Raw genomic sequence first — 18,412 nt, forward strand, 5'->3', positions numbered from 1 at the left:
CCAGCCTGTCTGAAGGTAAACATAAGCAGGAGGAACTTAGTCCTCTGGTGCTGGTCACATGTTCAAATTAAAATAAAAAAATACAAAAAAAAACAGCCTTTGGAAAACAGAGTAAAAATAAATAATTAATATCAATAAACTGTTTGAAATCATTATACAAATATATATTTAATATCAAATCTTGATTATTTTTTGGCAATAACATGGTGTGGGACAAATTCTGCCAGTCACAGGCTATGTCACGTCCCTCCAGCCTGTGTCTTATAAGAGGGAGGTGAAGCCTACATTAATGTACATGTAAAAGCCCGTCCCTATTGTTTTTAGCTGGATAGTGGACAATCGAGGAGGAGAGAGGGAGTGGGTTGCCATCTACCACTGTGTTTACGCCCACATGTGTGACTCTATAGTCACATGGACTGCTCAGATGTGATCAAGGAGGACATGCTAAGCATAGAAACTCCCTGAAAACTGACCACGTGTAGAGCTTCCAACACTGATCTGAGAAATCCCTAGCTAAATTGGGGACTTGGACAGAACGGGGAGATAGAGAACAGCAGGATCAACCAGGTTTTTTGTAGAATACAGAAAACAAAACTCAGTGACTGAGTGAGTATGAACAATATGTAATACAGCATTTATTGATAGTTTTTTTATGATGTAGGTTTAGTGACACTTTAAAGCTCTATAATGCAAAGAAGAAGCCATATCTGAAAATGATCCAGAAATGCAGCCATCTTCTCTGGGCCAAAGTTCATTTAAAATGGTCTGTTGCAAAATGGAAATCTGTTCTGTGGTCAGACAAATCTAAATTTTGCATACTTTATGACAACCATGGATGCCGCGCCCTCTGGACTAAAGAAGAGAGGAACCTTCTGCCTTGTTATCAGTGCTCAGTTTAAATGCCAATCTCTGATGGTATGGGGGTGCATTAGTGCATATGGAATGGGCAGCTTGTACATCTGGAAAGGAACCATCAATACTGAAAGATATATCCGAGTTTTAGAGCAGCATATGCTCAGGCAACCATAGGACAACATTTCCCTCCCTAAACTTCAACAACTGGTCTCCTACGTTCCCACGTTTACAGTGTTGGTGAAAGTAGAGGTGATGCTACAATGTGGTAAACATGGCCCTGTCCCAGCTTTTTTTAATTGGTCTTGTACTTTTCCAGCTTTTTGTTAGTCTGTCACAAATCTTTAGAGAAGTGTTGCTGCCATCAATTTTAAAATGACCCTATTTTTTTTTTTAAAAAATGCTACATTTCTCAGTTTAAACATTTGATATGTTTTCTTTTGTAAATAAAATTAAATATGGGTTTATGAGATTTACCAATCATTGCATTCTGTTTTTTTGGAATTAGGGTTGTATAAAATGTGGAAAAAAAAGAAAGAGCAACACAGATTTGAAAGTATAAATTCAAGCACTGAATTTAACTTGCAAATTTAGTGTTTGCATTAAAACAATATTGAATTGACTTTTAAATCAAAAATCGATTCCTACTCATGTACAAAGAGGAACAGCAGGCTATGTGCATCACATTTTAAACCCAGCCGATAGATGGCAGAAGACCAGCAATCTCCTTTGACTTTGATCAACCAAAAAAGAATCATTATCAAAAAATATCAAGATTTCAGGTATATCACAGGGGATGTCCAACTTCTACAGAAACTTTCAAGTTCACAGGTGATACTTTGGTGAGACCAGGTAGACCTGAAAATTTAGACATTCCATAATAAGTGAGGAAAAAAAAACTTCCTTGCCACCATGCAAATACTATTACTTCTATTGGCATAGCCAGCTCTGACCACCTAAACTGACATAAGCTAATGTGCATAATATAGTAAAACCAATTTTTTGACAGGACGAATGTTGTCAAGTTACCATTCTTTACACACACATATAACAATATTAGTTTCTGTAAAGCAAAATCAAATTTTCTGAGTGCTACGGTTTCTTTCCTATTAACACATTTTATTGGTATACATTGCATTTTTATCTATGTGTACTAAAATAAACACATTATTTCACAAATCTACCTTGTGCTTGTAAATGATCTTTAGTGACATAATAGTTCAAAAAATCCAAAGTCGATCCAGTCATTGACTATTTACAAAAATCTACTTAAAGAGTAACTCCAGTTTTGTTGAGGAAAAAAAACATTCCACTCTGGGTGATCTATGTACATTGCAAGGATTTTAACAAACTTTGTTTCAGATTCCTACCTTTTGTTATTCTGAAAATATAGTTGTTTGTTTGTCTGTGTCCATGTGTCCAAGGGAAACTGTATGGAAGTGGTTTTATAATTATCAATCAGCTTCTGCACCTGCAGGGCTCTAATAAGGAAATTGGCAAGGCCTGCATCCCTTTAGATGAGATTTCCCTTTGTGAGCATCTCACCAAAAATTACATTTTTGTTGCAGGGGATGCTAAAAATCTGACTTGTATCTTAGTGCAGACTTTTGAGAAAATCCAAAAGCCAATCACACAAGCTGTAAATTACATTTCTGTGTACAGAAAGCCTCCAGGTTGCGATATTGCATTTCATTTTAGAGAAAATTACAGTTCTGCAGATTGAAAAGGAAAGGTCATTTTTAATAACATTCATTTCCAATAGTACTTGTGACACAATTGTATACGCTATATTATTAATTTTTTATTTGCTATTTCTTTTTGCCCCATGAAAGTGGAGTTATCCTTTAAGCTCTGAAGTCAAATTCAGATATCAGTTTAAAAGTATTTCAAGTCAGCGTGGTTATTTTATAAAAGTGGGAGCAAAAATAGTGACATTGTTGCCCAGAGTAAACTAGTCAGATCCCAGCTATCATTCCTTCTGAGTGGTTCAGGAATGAAGGCTAATAACTGACTGGTTCTTATGGATACTTCCTTATCCTTCCTTATACTGTATATTTTATAAATAAACTCATGTATTGGGTTTAAATCATGGCTTGTAAGACAATAAGATTGGATTGTTTCATATTGAGAGGAAAATATACAAAGCCACATAATATACAATCAAAGAACCACAACATTTACAAAATATTCCTTTCATGTCATTCACATACAAAAGACAATACACTCCCAACTACAATCTATATAATTTCATAACCCATTAAAATAAAACTATAAAAAAAATCTTCTAAATTAACTAGTTAGGACAATGCCTCAGATAATAGTGCATCAACAGAAGTAATGCCAGCTATCAGTGCCAATGTAAAATATCTTAGAAAGGTCAAGTGAATTCTTGCTTTCCTTCGATGAGCATGTTTCCTCAAATTGCAGTACAGTTTTGCAAAAAATAGCTGAAGGTTATATCGTTAGTGAAGGGAGATTTCAGGGAAGAGGGGATTGCTGGACTCAAAGGCTTAGTTGGCATCAAGCTTTGCCATCTCCTGCACATATATGCCTATGCTTTCGCTGTCAAACAGCACAAAATATACAGTCTTGATTGAAGAGGACATTGTAGACACAAAATAGTTGGAAATAGCTCTCAGGATGAGTTGAGCAGCTGTTTGCTTTGGAAAGCCGTTTCTGCAGGTAATAAAAACAAGAGAGGGTTAACATAATAGCAATAATATTAATCAGCATGATAACCTGCAGTATTTTCATAATGTAGGCCACACCTATGTTTGACCCTTATTAGCCAGCTAAATAAGTATCTTCCCAGGACCACTGTCGTTTCTGATCTAGACAGCTACAGTGTCTTAGACAATAAAAATGTTCTTCCTAGGATGTCACTGAATTACTCACCGTGCCCACTAAACATGATGCTTTCATTGTAAAGTTTTACCTGTTTAAATGAAAGTGTACTCACTTTTAGGAACTACTCAACGCAAACTATCCCTAGAATTACGTAATATTATAGCAACAAAATAGCTGCAATAAAAAACATGTTACATATCCAAAAAAAACAAGTTGTACAATTGTGACAATGTTATGGATCGGTGAATATTACTAAATCATTTATTTGATGGGTCATCAATGTTAAGAGTTGAATACCTCTGGGCACAAAAAGAACACAGTAACAATGTTATTGGTGATGCTACTGTAAATTGGTACTCTGAAGTTAATCTCCAGGGTTTCCCTCAGCACTCAGTGGTTCCTCCCTGAGACCTCCACACTGCATAGATACAAAATTGATGTAAAGGTTAGTGAGAGACCTGCAAGGGACCGAGGAGATCAACACTTCTAGAGTCTTCAGTTTCCCATTGGTTTTGGGTGCCGATTTCACAGCAGTGAAACAGAGTCCTGTGGCCTAGGCAGTAGGAAAGGGAAGTAACTGTTTTCTTATTTTACAGCGAGTGCGTTAATGGGTATGTTTTGTATCGTGGTTGCTTTAATCTATGTTGGTCTTGTTCTTGACCCTAGCAGAGAATCTTTTGGTGGACCTGCTTCTTTCTTTATATACATCACTAAACCTTGTAACAGTAATACAAAATATAGAGAGCTTTTACTGTTCATGTTCATTATGAGACCAGTGTCGAAGCATTGCTTTCCTACAAAAGAAAGAATCCAGACAAAAGTGGCTACTTTGCAGCTATTCTGGTTACTCCCTAATGACCGTTCAGCAAAGACTAGGTGACCAACCTTGGAAGAACTGAAATGATGCCATGAAAAGAGTATTTATGAACCTTCTTTATCTTTTCTTACCAATTTATGGGAATTAGTACATATAACGAAAAGATAGGGACATGTAAAGGGCTGCTTTACGCATGCTTCTACAATTTTTTAAAATAATATAAAAGGCAGACATTTACATGTTGTCTTCTAATGTGAAAAAAACATGCAATAATGCATGGTGATATGCACAAAAAAGAATTTTGATATACCTCCAAATTCCATGTCTTGGAGTACAGTACAGGACACAGGCAAATCAATTATGGATCCTGAGGTTATAGGCTTGTACTTTTAGGTGATTAGACACTGCCAAAACTTTCAAAGACATTGGTGCCTTCCCAAAAACCCTACCCCACACTGTGTGTCCTCACTTCTGTAGCAAGCAGTGCAGAGCAACCAATGAATAGAAGGGAGGGTGACATGTGTCCTGAACTACAAGATATGGAATTTACAGGTAAGCTAAAATTCCTCTTATCCTAATCATACAGTACAGGACACACAGGCAAAGTATTCATAGACCCTAGGATGTCCATAGGCAATGAATGAGAAGGGTAGGCAACACCTAGGCAAACAGAACTGTGACAGCATGCCCAACAACAACAACAAGGATCAGAAAAGACACAAATTCAGACGCAAATCCACTACAAATATCTTGTGGCAGAAAACTGGACCCGCAGGAGATTGGACAACTAACTGGTAGAACATTGGCAAAGTATGAACAGAGGACAAAATTCCTGTCAATCTGACAGTATATAGTTTGGATATTGAGGCCTTGTGCTGAAATGCCCAGGAAACTCCCACGGATATGGTGTACTGAGTGCATAGAAGCAGAGGAGGAGATTTGCCTTAAGAGTGTAAGCTCCAGCAATCAGATTTCTAATCTATCTCACGATGGTGGACTTGGAAGCAGGGTGTTCTTTGCGAGGTGCTGAGAACAGGACAAATAGGGAATCAAAGCTATAACTATAATTTGAGGCAGACTCCACTGGCTCTGACTACGTTCAGGCAATGAGGAGAGATTTCCTTAGGATACTTTGAAGCAACCCATAAGTATGGATCTAAGGCAAAATCCCTGATGGGTTTAAACAGTGGTTTCTGGAGGGAAGGGAGAACCAAGTTTAAATCTGTAGGAAGCACAGGGTACTGCCTGGGGGGGGGGGGGGCTTAAATGGGACACTAGGGGACAAGGATGGACCACAACCCTGGACCTGTAAACGACCCTTGCTGACTACATACAATGCAAGTGCCAAGGTGAGCACCCATGCAGGATCCAGTGCTTGAAGCAACATTACAGGCTGTCACCACTGCATTGGGTCTGCTTCTTTTTGTGTCATTAGAATGCAGTAAGTTGATTAAAGAATTAAAATATAAACTAATAAGGAAAAACAACTAATTAATAAAAAAAAGGTTAAGTAAAGAGTAATTGTTGCATGAAGGAGAAAAGGTCCATCACCTTAGGACACTAGTAAAAAACTGATGATTCCTGGAGTGGACTAGGGTTAAAGTGGAGGTGCTGAGGGGGTATGTCCTGGATAACTTTGTCAGTGTTCAGTTAACCTGAAGGTACAAGCCTATGACCCCACGGTCTATGAATACTTTACCTTCGCCCTCGTACAGTACAAAATGTTATTTTCATTTGTTTTGAGCCTATGGATGACTCATCATAAATCTGTGGGTACCAGATTACTTGCACACCCCCCCCCCCCCCCGGTAATGGCCACCGTCCTCCACCCTGTATACTGGGCTCCGCTTGCCCATTTATGGACTGGGTGCCTCCTGGCAGAAGGGAGGGAGCTGAATGGACATGCGTCTGCTCTCCTCCCCTTCTTGTTACAGACCTGGAATTGACGTGTAAAATGCCACTTCTGGATCCCCCTGCCAGTTTCCCCAGAAGGGAAAGAAAGTAATGCAGTGCGATCTGCGCTGCATTGAATTCAATGGAGCACAGGTGAGACATTCAAGGTCTTTTAAAAGGGAAGGGAACTTGTTACCCTAAGTTCATCTTGTAGGGGACTTTTTTTGGGGGCTCCTCCACATATACGCATGCGTCCGGAGGCACCTATGCACAAAAACGTTTATTGTAATACACTTCTTATACCTTGCATGCCGGAGTGAGAACAATATTTCTAGCACCAGACCTCCTCTATAACGCTAAACTGATGATCTGTAGGGGACCTTTAAAGCGTCGCCTATGGAAAATATCATAACATTGAAGTCTATGGCAGTCGCCTCCGGGTCGCCCCAAAGAAGCTCCGGACCCTTTTTCTAAGTCGGAGCGACTTGTGTCGCTCCTATTAGAACGGGTCCGCAGCTTCCCTATGGAAGGCGACCTACGGCGACCTGTGAGGCGACCAGGTCGCCTCACAGGTCGCCTTAGTGTGGACGGGGGCTAAGAACATCTGCCAGGTTTTTTTTTTTTATTGCTGTCTCTGTGTCCATTAGGAATGCTAATTGCGATAAAAAGTGAAAGTGCAAAATGTTACATTTGTAATCAGAATAGGAGATAAGGGGGTCAATTCAGTAATGCTTACATGGTCACATGACTCATTCACAGAAATGATTGCATGTGGTAAAAAAAAAAGGAAATTCACAAAAAAAAAACAAAAAAAAAAACGAATATGCGGTGTTTACTGCAAAATGAAAAATGTGCCAGGAAACAACGCCAAAATATCATGCCTTAAGCTCTTAAGTCCAATTCACATACGGAACAGAGAATAAAAAAGCATGCAATATTTATCACTAGGGTTTTGCTGGCAGTATAGTATGCAGTATTTGTCAAAAACAGTTTGGGGTTCCCCCCCAATGACTGTTTGCTAAGGAGAATGCCGGGAAGCCGTCCTTAACAACGTATGACTCATCAGCTGTCAGTGCTGACAGCTGAATGTAAAGAACACATGCCGGCAATTAAAAATTATGAAAAAAACAGCGTGCCCGCCCAATGCAAACCAGGACCTATGTGGGGGTGCTTTGGGGCAGCCCCCCCCCACCCCAGAGCACCTTGTCCCCATGTTAATCTGCAGGCAGAATCTGATCTTTATCGAAATCTGGAAGCCCCCTCCTCCATGTGAATGAATATAGGATACATAGTACCCCTACCCATTCACCAAAAAAGTGTAAACATGATTAAACTCAGTACAAGAGTTTTTGACAAGTCCTTTATTAAAAAATAAAAAACAATGTTTCCCCATGTAGATCCATCATCAATCACTATGCCTGCCGCCACCACCAGACCATCCACCCCCCCCAAAAAAAAAGCTTCACTCTTGACGAGCGCTCCAGTGGTCTGCCTGCTCTGCCGTGTGAAATTTCTTACATTGCTAAAAAAGGCAGGGCCACCCGGTGTGACGTCACTGGCTAGCAGCATGCTGGGGCAGTGACATCACACAGGGGCAGGGCCACTCTCCTTAGCTATTTAAGAACTGTCAGGATGAGAGCCCCACAGCACCCCCCCCCCCCATGTTGAGGGCATATTGCCTAGCATGGTTTGGGGGGCAGCTCGCTCATCCCATCCCCTTCCTGACCTGGCAGGCTGCATGCTCAGATGTAGGGTGGCAAATCAAGGGTCTGGTATTGATTTTGGGGGGACCCCATGCCATTATTTTTGTAAAATTTTGGTGTGAGATTCCTCTTAAAATTCATACCAGACCAAAAGGTCTGGGAACCTGCTGACTGCTGATGAGTCATCTATTTGTAAGGATGTGGCAACTGGCTTTCCATCCTGCTCCTTAGCAACCAGCTCAATACGATAAATTACTGTATGAAATTATGCGGTAATTATCGCATTATCGAAACTTTACCACAGTAGGTATTTACCGCACAATTCTTAGTGAATCGCACTTTCAAAACTGATTTAACGCGAGAGCTATTTTACCACATTTTATTTGCCATTATTTAACTCTTTGTGAATTGACCCCAAGGGTATTTCTCTCAATATAGAGACCTGTTTCAGTGACAACTGTCATAGGTGAGATTTCCTTCCTTATGCAGAAGAGATGTCCACTCACTTCCTGTTGCGTCTCTAAGATATGAAGCGAATGGATATTTCTTCAATCTGGACGCACATAATAATAATAAAAAAAAAACAAACAAAAAAAAAAACATTTATTTAACACACAAACACTTTATTAACTTGAGCCAAAATACAATGTTTTCTTAAATAATTTAGTGGAATATTTGTGGAAATTCCGTTTTGAACTGTACTGGCTTTGAAGCATTAACACTTTTGCATTTCTTTTTACCAGCCTTTTGCTGGCTATTAGCACATTTTGCAAATTGGAACACTTATGTATCCCATGCATCCCACCCACCAGACCTTTAACACAACCTTTATTTATAAATAAAAAAATATTTATATTTATAATTTAACCACTTGCCGACCGCCGCACGACTATCTACGTCGGCGGTCAGCCCCTCACAGGCAAACTAACGTAGGGCTACGTTGCTTGCTTGTGAGGGTCTAGGGAGCGAGCGCGCGCCCCCGGGGGCGCGCTCCCGCGTGGTCACGGACCCCCCCGCGCGTGTGACCAGCGGACCCGATGTCCGCCGGTCACTCGGCGATCGGCGGGGGAGAGGGAGAATGTCAGGCAGCTTGTGTAAACAAACTGCCTGTCATTCTCCTCGCTGCAAAGACACTGATAAAACGGATCTGGTATGTAGATCCGTTGATCAGTGTCCTTACAGCTAGAGCCACAGCCAATCACAGTAGAAACCACGCCCCTAGGGACACACACAGCCCCTCCCTTCCAAATAAAGTTAACCCCTTCACTACCAGTGTATTTTTACAGTAACAGTGCATATGTATAGCACTGATTACTGTAGAAATGTCACTGGTAACCCCAAAAGTGTCAAAAATGTCAGTCAAGGGTCCGATCTGTCCGCCGCAATGTCGCAGTACCGCAAAAAAAATCGCAGATCGCCGCCATTACGCGTTAAAAAAAAAAACAACAAAAATGACAAAAATCTTTCCCTTTGTTAGTAAACGCGATAACTTTTGCGCAAACCAATCAAAATACGCTTTTTGCGATTTTTTTTACCAAACATAGGTAGCATAAAACAAATTGGCCGAAAATTTTTAAAAATTTTGATTTTTACATTTTTTTTGGGGGAATTTCATATAAAAAAATGTGAAAAATATTGCTATTTTTGCAAAATTGACGCTTTTTTTGTTTATAGCGTGTGATCAAAAAATCGCACAGGTGATCAAATACCACCAAAAGAAAGCTCTGTTTGTGGGAAAAAAAGGACGTCAAATTCGTTTAGGTACAGCGTCGCACGACCGCGCAATTGTGCGTTAAATTCACGCAGTGCCGAATCGCAAAATACCCCCTGGTCGGAATGGGGGTAAAATCTTCCGGGGCTTAAGTGGTTAAACATGATCTTATCTGATATCTCTGATCTCATATCTGTTTATTACATTGGTTAGATTTCAGGTATTTGCCCACTCAGGTTACCTTTATGTTGCCACCTTCTAAGACCATTAAGTAATGGATCACTATAATGATATTAAACTCCCATGCCAAAACTCCACAACTACTGTACATCTTTCAACTAATTCATAATGTACAAAAAAAACCTTTGTTCTTGTACTTCTCTACTACATTTTTGATAAAAGAAAATCACCTAAATTTAGTCAATAAGCTTCTGTGAAGTCAGGTTATCTTTTCAGAAAGATAGAAATTTAAGGCTGAGTATTTTCAACTCTATGGAGTAGGTCATTAAGCGCCTGCTGATAACTGATGTATGTATGAACACCATAAAAAAGACCAAAGAGATGTGAAGATTAAAGAAGAATTCTAGCCTCTAAAAATTTCCAAATGTGTGTCCTATAAACAGATCCAGGCCTCTCTTATTGTACATCGTGGTCATTATGGGTTTTGACTTTGTAGATGCTTTTTATCATCTACAAAATTAATTTTTACATTCTGGAATAGAAATTGTTGTCTTCGTTTAACTTACTGTGAATGAAATAATGAATAGTGGCAGGAAGACTATTTATGATCGATTGAAATGTAAAAAGAAAGTTCTTAGCCTACAAATGTGGGATTTGTACCATTACTACACAGACAGAAATATTGTGTAAAAATTGTGTTTTATTTTAGCTGTATGGACATAATTCTTATTCCTCTCCTTGAAGTAAAATTTGATTTATTTTATCCTTATGCTGCAGGCATAATCCTATTCTCCATTTATAAAGAGGAATTAAGCTGTTTCTGTTGCTTTCAGAAGTCATGTCTGCCTAACAGATGTTTCAAGTTCCACTGCGGACCAACTAGAGTACTGTATGCTGTTTTCACTATGCATTTAACTTAGAGGCTTTACTTTATATAAAATTTGTTTTTATAATGATTTTGTGTCAATGTTTTAAACAGCTTTACAATTATATCAATTCAGTGAAAAAACACAAAATGTCAGACTTGACTGCTTGACACATAAAATGTTTGTCAATATTGTATACAGCTTTGCAATAAATATAACTCCAATGAACTTAACACACAACCTACAACTTTCTTGATTTCAATACAAACTGTTAAAGTCTTCAGAAAGCATATGGCCATGCATTACATGGTATATTTACAACAGCAGCCTTTCAATGTGCCTCATCCTAATTCTGTACGGTGTTGCACAGTAGTACAGTATAGTCAAATTTACTATGCTTTTCTATGATATAGTGAATCACATACCCTCTCCAGTAGCTAACAATAAAATCAACTCAACAATAACTTCCAACTAATTTTCCAGTATCTATAGGAGGCTTTAACCACTTTACGTCTGCTCACAGTAATATTACTGCGGCAGAGTGGCTCGTTATCGTCTGACGATGTAGTACTACGTCGTCAGACACTCCCCCTTCTGGGCGGCGCTTGCGCGCCGCCGGAGGCTCGCTCCCGCTGTTTTCATTCACAGCGGGAGTCGGGCCAGGGGAGGAGCAGCGGCGATCGCCGCTGCTCTTACCCGATCGTCGGGGATCGAGTCTGGAGATCCGCCCGCTGTGTGTAAACACAGCGGGCGGATCTCCATAGTGACAGGGAGTGACAGATCGGACTGTTCAGCATAGCATATATATAGCACTGATTACTGCAGTAATGTCACTGGTACCCCCAAAAGTGTCAAAAATGTCAGTCAAGGGTCCGATCTGTGCGCCGCAATGTCGCAGTCCCGCAAAAAGAAATCGCAGATCGCCGCCATTACGCGTTAAAAAAAAAAACACCAAAAATGACAGAAATCTTTCCCTTTGTTAGTAAACGCAATAACTTTTGCGCAAACCAATCAAAATACGCTTATTGCGATTTTTTTTACCAAACATATGTAGCATAAAACAAATTGGCCAAAAAATTTAAAAAAAATTGGTTTTTACATCTTTTTTGGGGGGAATTTCATATAAAAAAATGTTAAAAATATTGTTATTTTTTCAAAATAAACGCTCTTTTTTTGTTTATAGCGCAAAAAGTAAAAATCGCACAGGTGATCAAATACCACCAAAAGAAAGCTCTGTTTGTGGGAAAAAAAGGACGTAAATTTCGTTTGGGTACGGCGTCGCACGACCACTCAATTGTCAGTTGAAGTCGCACAGCGCCGAATCGCAAAAAGTGGCCTGGACGGAAGACAGCAAAATCCTCCGGTGGTAAAGTGGTTAAAGTAACTCTGCTGATAGTATTACAATATGCAGCCAGCAACCCCCTGCAAAAAAACAACTTGAATGTTAAGTTTAACAAATGACAATTAGGCCAGGCTTCATTGTTTTGCAAACAATCGAGCATCAATGCTATCCAAGACTTCCAGGTGTGTCATATTTATCCACCGCTGGACATTGGGGCTCCTCCCCCCCAGCCATTATATCACTACAAGACACACTAGTGACATCATGGCTGGTAGAATAAATTGATTACATCTAAAGACTCAGCACTTAATAACTGCCTGCAGGAAGTAGAACCCATGTTGGAGTTCCATTAAAAACAGCAGCTGGTAGGACGGTGCAATGAAGTTTGATAAAATCCTTGTAATACTGTACATGTAAATGACTTTCACAGCAAAAGTAGAGGTATATTTTAGGTTAAAAATTTAACAAATCATCAAAAATCGTCATAAATCATCAAGGAACAGATGATCAGTAGAATTCAGCGGGAAAGCATGTTCAGCCTGGGCGAAAGACTTACAAATCTACTTACCTCCGGAAGAGTGGGAACGTGCTCATTGCAACACCCACAAGGGTTCCGTCAATGTCTCAGTTCAGGAAAATAGTTACAATCTCCTGTCAAGATGGTACCGGATACTTGCTCTACTTCAAAAATGTGACTTGTCCATATCTAACAGCTGCTGGTGGTGCTACCAAAACGTCAGGACACTCCTACACATCTGGTGGGACTGCCTATTGATTAAACCTTTCTGGTCCAAAGTACACTCCATCATTACTCAGGTAAAAACTTATACATTAGACTTCCCTCCAGCACAATACCTGCTCCATCATACCTCCCTCCCTCCCTCAAAAAGCCTACTTTAAATTGCTTCCAATGCACATGGTCAACGCTGCCAGAATGTGCATACCTGTTCATTGGGGCTTACTCGCCTACACAAAGTGGCGGATATGGAGGAACTCATTTGCATGGCAAAAGACTCCCCTTCCAAATTTGCCAATACATTAGAATGCTGGCTCCACTTTCAAACAACTGATAGCTACAACCTTTTCAAAACCAGCACTTAACTAAATGGATATTCTACTCACGCTGCAATATAATCACCTTACCATGATCACTAAACGGTGCTCTCTTTCCAGGAAGGACATGGTGGATTGGACTACTGCTGACAGGATCCTCTAGCCCCTCAAACCTCCTCTGTATATATCCATGCACCCCCCTCACCCCCATTTTCCCTTCATGTCTCCTCTCTTTTAAACCCTTCCTTCCCACTCCAAACCCTCCTACCCCTTTTTTTTCATCCTCTTCTCTCATTTATACCCAATCAATTTTCCCACTGAGCTTGATAGGCTTTACTTTTGGAAAAGTAGCATAGTAGGAGGACTACATTGGCAACAGCTTGTCGTTTTTTCCTCTTCCACTACTTTATACTCCCACCCTCCCTTCACAATCACAAGGTGCCCTTTCCTCTCCAGGAGTAACATGTTAAGTGCCAGTCCACTTAGTAGTAGTACAAAGCAGCAACACTGCAATTGCAGTATCACCAGCCTACAATCACTAATGTATAATGAGAGCTTCTCTTTTCCGTATCCCCTTTCCTTGCAGCTACCCATTGTGCCTTGCCTGCCCTTCTTTTTTTATGTTATATTTCTGATTTTGCAAATGTACAATTATACCATACAAAGTATGCTTCTTTGTATTGTAAATTATATATATTTTCAATAAAACATGTTTGAAACAAAAAATAATTATTCAGGAACACTGGGTTATACTGCTGCCTTTAGAAGGAATAAGTTGTTAGCTGTTGGCCAGCTAAGTATTACCCTTACCACTCTCATGATGTATATTTTCTTATTATTAGGGTACATCATAAGAGAGATGGATGGTCCTGGTTCGGGTAAAAGGTAGAGGTGACCTTAGGAAGAAAAGAGGTTCTAGGGCTCAAAAAAAGCTTGTCCTTGTGAAGAATCAGAAAAGGTTTTATTAGGCAGCTAACTCAGATGTTTGTCTAGCAGAGATAATGGTAATGAGGAAATCAACTTTATGAGATAGAATAGACAAATGGATTACTCTGATAGGTTCGAAAGCAGTATTTGAAGAGCTGAGAGACCCAAACTGAGATCCCACAGAGCTAATGAAGGATGTGCTAATGGAACTATGTGTGCTACTATGTGAAACCTTGCACGAAGACATTGAAGAGGGAATGCAAAGCAATAGGGTTTTGGAGCAAAATCAAGAGATATGAAATTCATCCCTTGGTGGTACACAAAGCAAATGTCAGCAAAATAAGCCTGGATTGCAAAAAGGTCAGGATCCACCTCAAGAAAAATGTCCTAGGTTACATTTTTTTCACCTTGCACCAGGCAAAATATGCTTTCTATGTGTGATGGTAGGCCTTACTTGACATGGACTTCCTAGCTTAAGAGCCTAATGCCTCGTACACACGTACCGATCGTCGGCCGACCGATAGGCCGTCTTTTGTCCAGGGCTGTCCTGTCCGCTGAAAAGTGCAAAAGACTGCACAAGAATTTTGTCCGCTGACTGCAGAAGTGATGTCATGTGATGGTTAACTTTCCCTGTGTTTTTTCTTCTCTGAGCATGCCCAGTCTTGCAAATCTGCTGATTGTCGGCCGAATTCTGTACTGACTGGCAAACAATCGGCCGTTCTGGTGTTGGTCAACAAAAATTTTAATGCCTGCACGACAGATTCTTTTCGGCCGAAAGTGCGCTGTCGGCTGTCGGAAGCATCATACTAACAAGCCTACAATCGGTCGTCGGCCGAATCTTTACGGCCGACAATCGGTATGTGTGTACGGGGCTTAAGAGTGTAGGAATGACCAAGTCAGAAAGATCCCTATCTCTTAGGAATTGGGTGAAGGTCTTGCCTTGTGAGCCAAGTCATCAAAGCCAGTGACAGCGAAGCAGGGCGATAAACCGGCAAACAGGTCCAGCAGTGGGGCAGCAGATCCAGGTTTTCTGGGAGACCATATATGATATCTTCCAGTAGCCTGATGAGGTGTAAGTACCATAAGCTCCTGGGTAACTGCAATAGCAATCATTATAATGACTTCCATTTTTATTCTGCAGAACAGGAGGAAAAGCGTAGATCAAGTTCTACTGATCTCAAGGAGCCACAAGAGCATTCACTGCTTCTGCTCGTCGATCCCTGCATTTAGAGATAATACTGTTAAATCCATTGTTGAACCTGGAGGCTAGGAGGTCCACATCTGATATCCCCAACCTGTGACACAGGTTCCTTAAATGGCTCTGAATGAAGAGAAAATTCTCCTGAGTCCAGACATCATGCTAAGGTAATCTGCTTGTGAGTGAAATGTGGACAGTGGACAAGGCTGGACATTAAGTTCACCAAGGTAGACTACTTTCTACCTCTCTTGCCTCAACACAACTTTTAGTTCCTCCCTGGTTGCACTGCATAGTGCTGTCTGACTGAAACCCGATTTAGACAAGCTGCAGCAAAAAAGTCCAATGCTGGCGGGACAGACAAATCGCTAATACATAGCTTCATTATGTTAATAGGGAGACAAGTTACTGCTTATGATCAAGTTCCCTTTATTTTGAGGATGTCCAGGATGCCACCCACAAAGTACTGTAAACTTGGCATTCATTGTGAGAATCTTCCAGGGCAGTGGAAAGATAGATTGCCTTCCAACTCTATGGCCAAAGTGGCGATCCACCAAGCCTGATACAACTGTCTTTAGTATCAAACATACTGCCATGTCCAGTGGCTGTACTGTCTTGTCCCACACAGCCAGAATTCTGAGTTGCAGTAGTTTGGAGTGGAAATTAGCAAATAGGGCTGCCTAAATGAATTTAACCATCAGACCAAGAAGGGAAAATGTTCTCTTGCAGAAGCAAAACCTTGGACTGAGCCATTTTTAGGATCAGACCTTGCTATTCCATGCAATAAGCTAGTTCCAGCTAAGATTTCTGAAGTTTCAGGATCCAACTAAACCTTTGCAGAGTCACATGGACTTCCTACCTTTAAGGAGCTAGGAGGCCGACTCAGTTGATATTGGAGGTAGTGCTGATGCACTGGAACGATGAAAACATGCAAGTATGCATGCTTGGTGTCCACACAGGCTTAAAAGTCTTCCTCCCTAATGGAGGGAAGCTACACTGTATTACCAAAAGTATTGGGAAGCCTGCCTTTACACACACATGAACTTTAATGGCATACCAGTCTTAGTCCGTAGGGTTCAATATTGACTTGGCCCACCCCTTGCCGCTATACCAGCTTCAACTCTTCTTGGAAGGCTGCCCACAAGGTTTAGGAGTGTGTCTATGGCAATGTTTGACTATTCTTCCAGAAGAAGTGAAGTTTGTTAAGTCAGGCACTGATGTGGACAAGAAGGCCTGGCTCACAGTCTCCCCTCTAATTCATCCCAAAGGTGTCCTATGGGGTTGAGGTTAGTACTCTGTGCAGGCCAGTCAAGTTCCTCCATCCCAAACTCACTCATCCATGTCTTTATGGACCTTGCTTTGTGCACTGGTGCACAGTCATGTTGGAACAGGAAGGGGTCATCCTCAAACTGTTCCCACAAAGTTAAGAGCATGACATTGTCCAAAATGTCTTGGTATCCTGAGGCCTTAAGAGTTCCCTTCACTGGAACTGTGGGGCCAAGCCCAACCCCTGAAAAACAACCCCACCCCATAATTTGGCCTTTACCAAATAATTTGGGCCAGTGCACAAAGCAAGGTCCATAAAGACATGGATGAGTGAGTTTGAGGTGGAGGAACTTGACTGGCCCCATAGAGTCCTGACCTCAACCCGACAGAACACCTTTGGGATAAATTAGAGCAGAAACTTCTCATCCACGTCAATGCCTGACCTCACAAATGCACTTGAAGAATGGTCAAACATTCTCATAGATACACTCCAAAACCTTGTGAACAGCCTTCCCAGAAGAGTTGAAGCTGTTATAGCAGCAAAGGGTGGGCCAACTTCATATTGAACCCTACGAACTAAGAGTGGCATGCCATTAAAGTTCATGTGCGTCTAAAGGCAGGCATCCTAATACTTTTGGTAATATAGGGTATGGCTGACCTGTTTGATTCTGTGCAAAGTTTTTAAATTCGAATTAAGACATTGAGTGCCCTTATGGGCCAATGTTATTCTAGATCTGTTGTCATTTGAAAAAAGGTTAGAAGATTTCATAACATGAAGCAGGACAGAAGCAGAGACTGAATCTCAAGCTTGTAGTTCTGGTCACCACATCTTTTACCCCTGCATTAGAAATACCATTGGTCCGGGTGTCCAAAAGGATGTCCTCCCACTTTTGAAAGTAGGGGCATCTCCTCATTGTCAGGAGGGTTTGTCTGTAGTTTTAGAGTATTTGGGAGACCAGGATTTATTATTGATCTGGGTTCCAGATTTGGGCCTGGACTTAGGCACAAAAAGCAAAAAATGTCAGGCAATTGAGACTTAGAATTCTTTTCTTGTGGTAACAGTAGTTTTAGTACTTTTGACACAAACTAAATGATCAATAAAGATGGTTTTGAATTCTTTGGAGATTTTCTCAACCTAGGTTTTCTGAGATTTTCCCTGTAGGGTCTGGCAAATCACTATATTAGTAATAACAGGTTGAGGGCATGGGGAACTTCGACACTAAACACTTGGATATGCTCAACAAGAGTAATCAGTTTTTTGTTTAGGCAAGAAATGTCTGGAACTGCAGACTTTGGGAACCGCCTACTTCTGGTAAACTCCTCCATGGAATATTGCTCAGAGAAGCCTTTTGGTGTAACAAGCAATTTGGCATTAGTATTGAAATGGCTGTACATATTTTGTTTCAGTAAGGGACTGTAGTGGAGGCCACACTGGTAGCAGTAGTGGTTTCATTGTTAAACATGAACACCACTTCAATAAGAACAAACATTTTATCTTTAAGCCTGGGTGCTATGTCAGCTAAATAAGTCTCCTTAGTCACAAACCCAATCAAAGAAGATTAGTGTGACTTATCATTTGCAGCTGACTGTGCAAAGGCTGCTGCAGCAATGTCAGGGACTGGAGGAAAGAGCACAAAATGTATGGCCCCTGTGTTCTGAGTCTGCTTTCATTAAAGAGATTTGGTCCTAAAATCATGCAAAGCTGCAGAAAACTGCTCTTAGGACAAAAAGGGAAACTGGAGCCACACCTGAGAGAGCTA

General features: G+C 40.7%; 1 protein-coding gene across 4 annotated transcripts in view; it reads right to left on the reverse strand.

The window, feature by feature from the left end:
* Positions 1-2,509: 2,509 nt before the first annotated feature.
* The window catches only part of MACROH2A1 (macroH2A.1 histone), a 183,189-nt gene continuing 167,286 nt past the window's right edge, over positions 2,510-18,412 (reverse strand). For all 4 annotated transcript variants that reach the window (XM_082257167.1, XM_082257165.1, XM_082257166.1 and 1 more), the window contains exon 9: positions 2,510-3,528. In XM_082257167.1, coding sequence (XP_082113293.1) covers positions 3,363-3,528 — 166 coding nt within the window. In that variant the 3' untranslated portion in view covers positions 2,510-3,362. The remainder of the gene's footprint in view (positions 3,529-18,412) is intronic.

Source organism: Pelophylax lessonae (genome assembly GCF_965119305.1).
Source record: "Pelophylax lessonae genome assembly, chromosome: 4".
Lineage (NCBI taxonomy): Eukaryota > Metazoa > Chordata > Amphibia > Anura > Ranidae > Pelophylax > Pelophylax lessonae.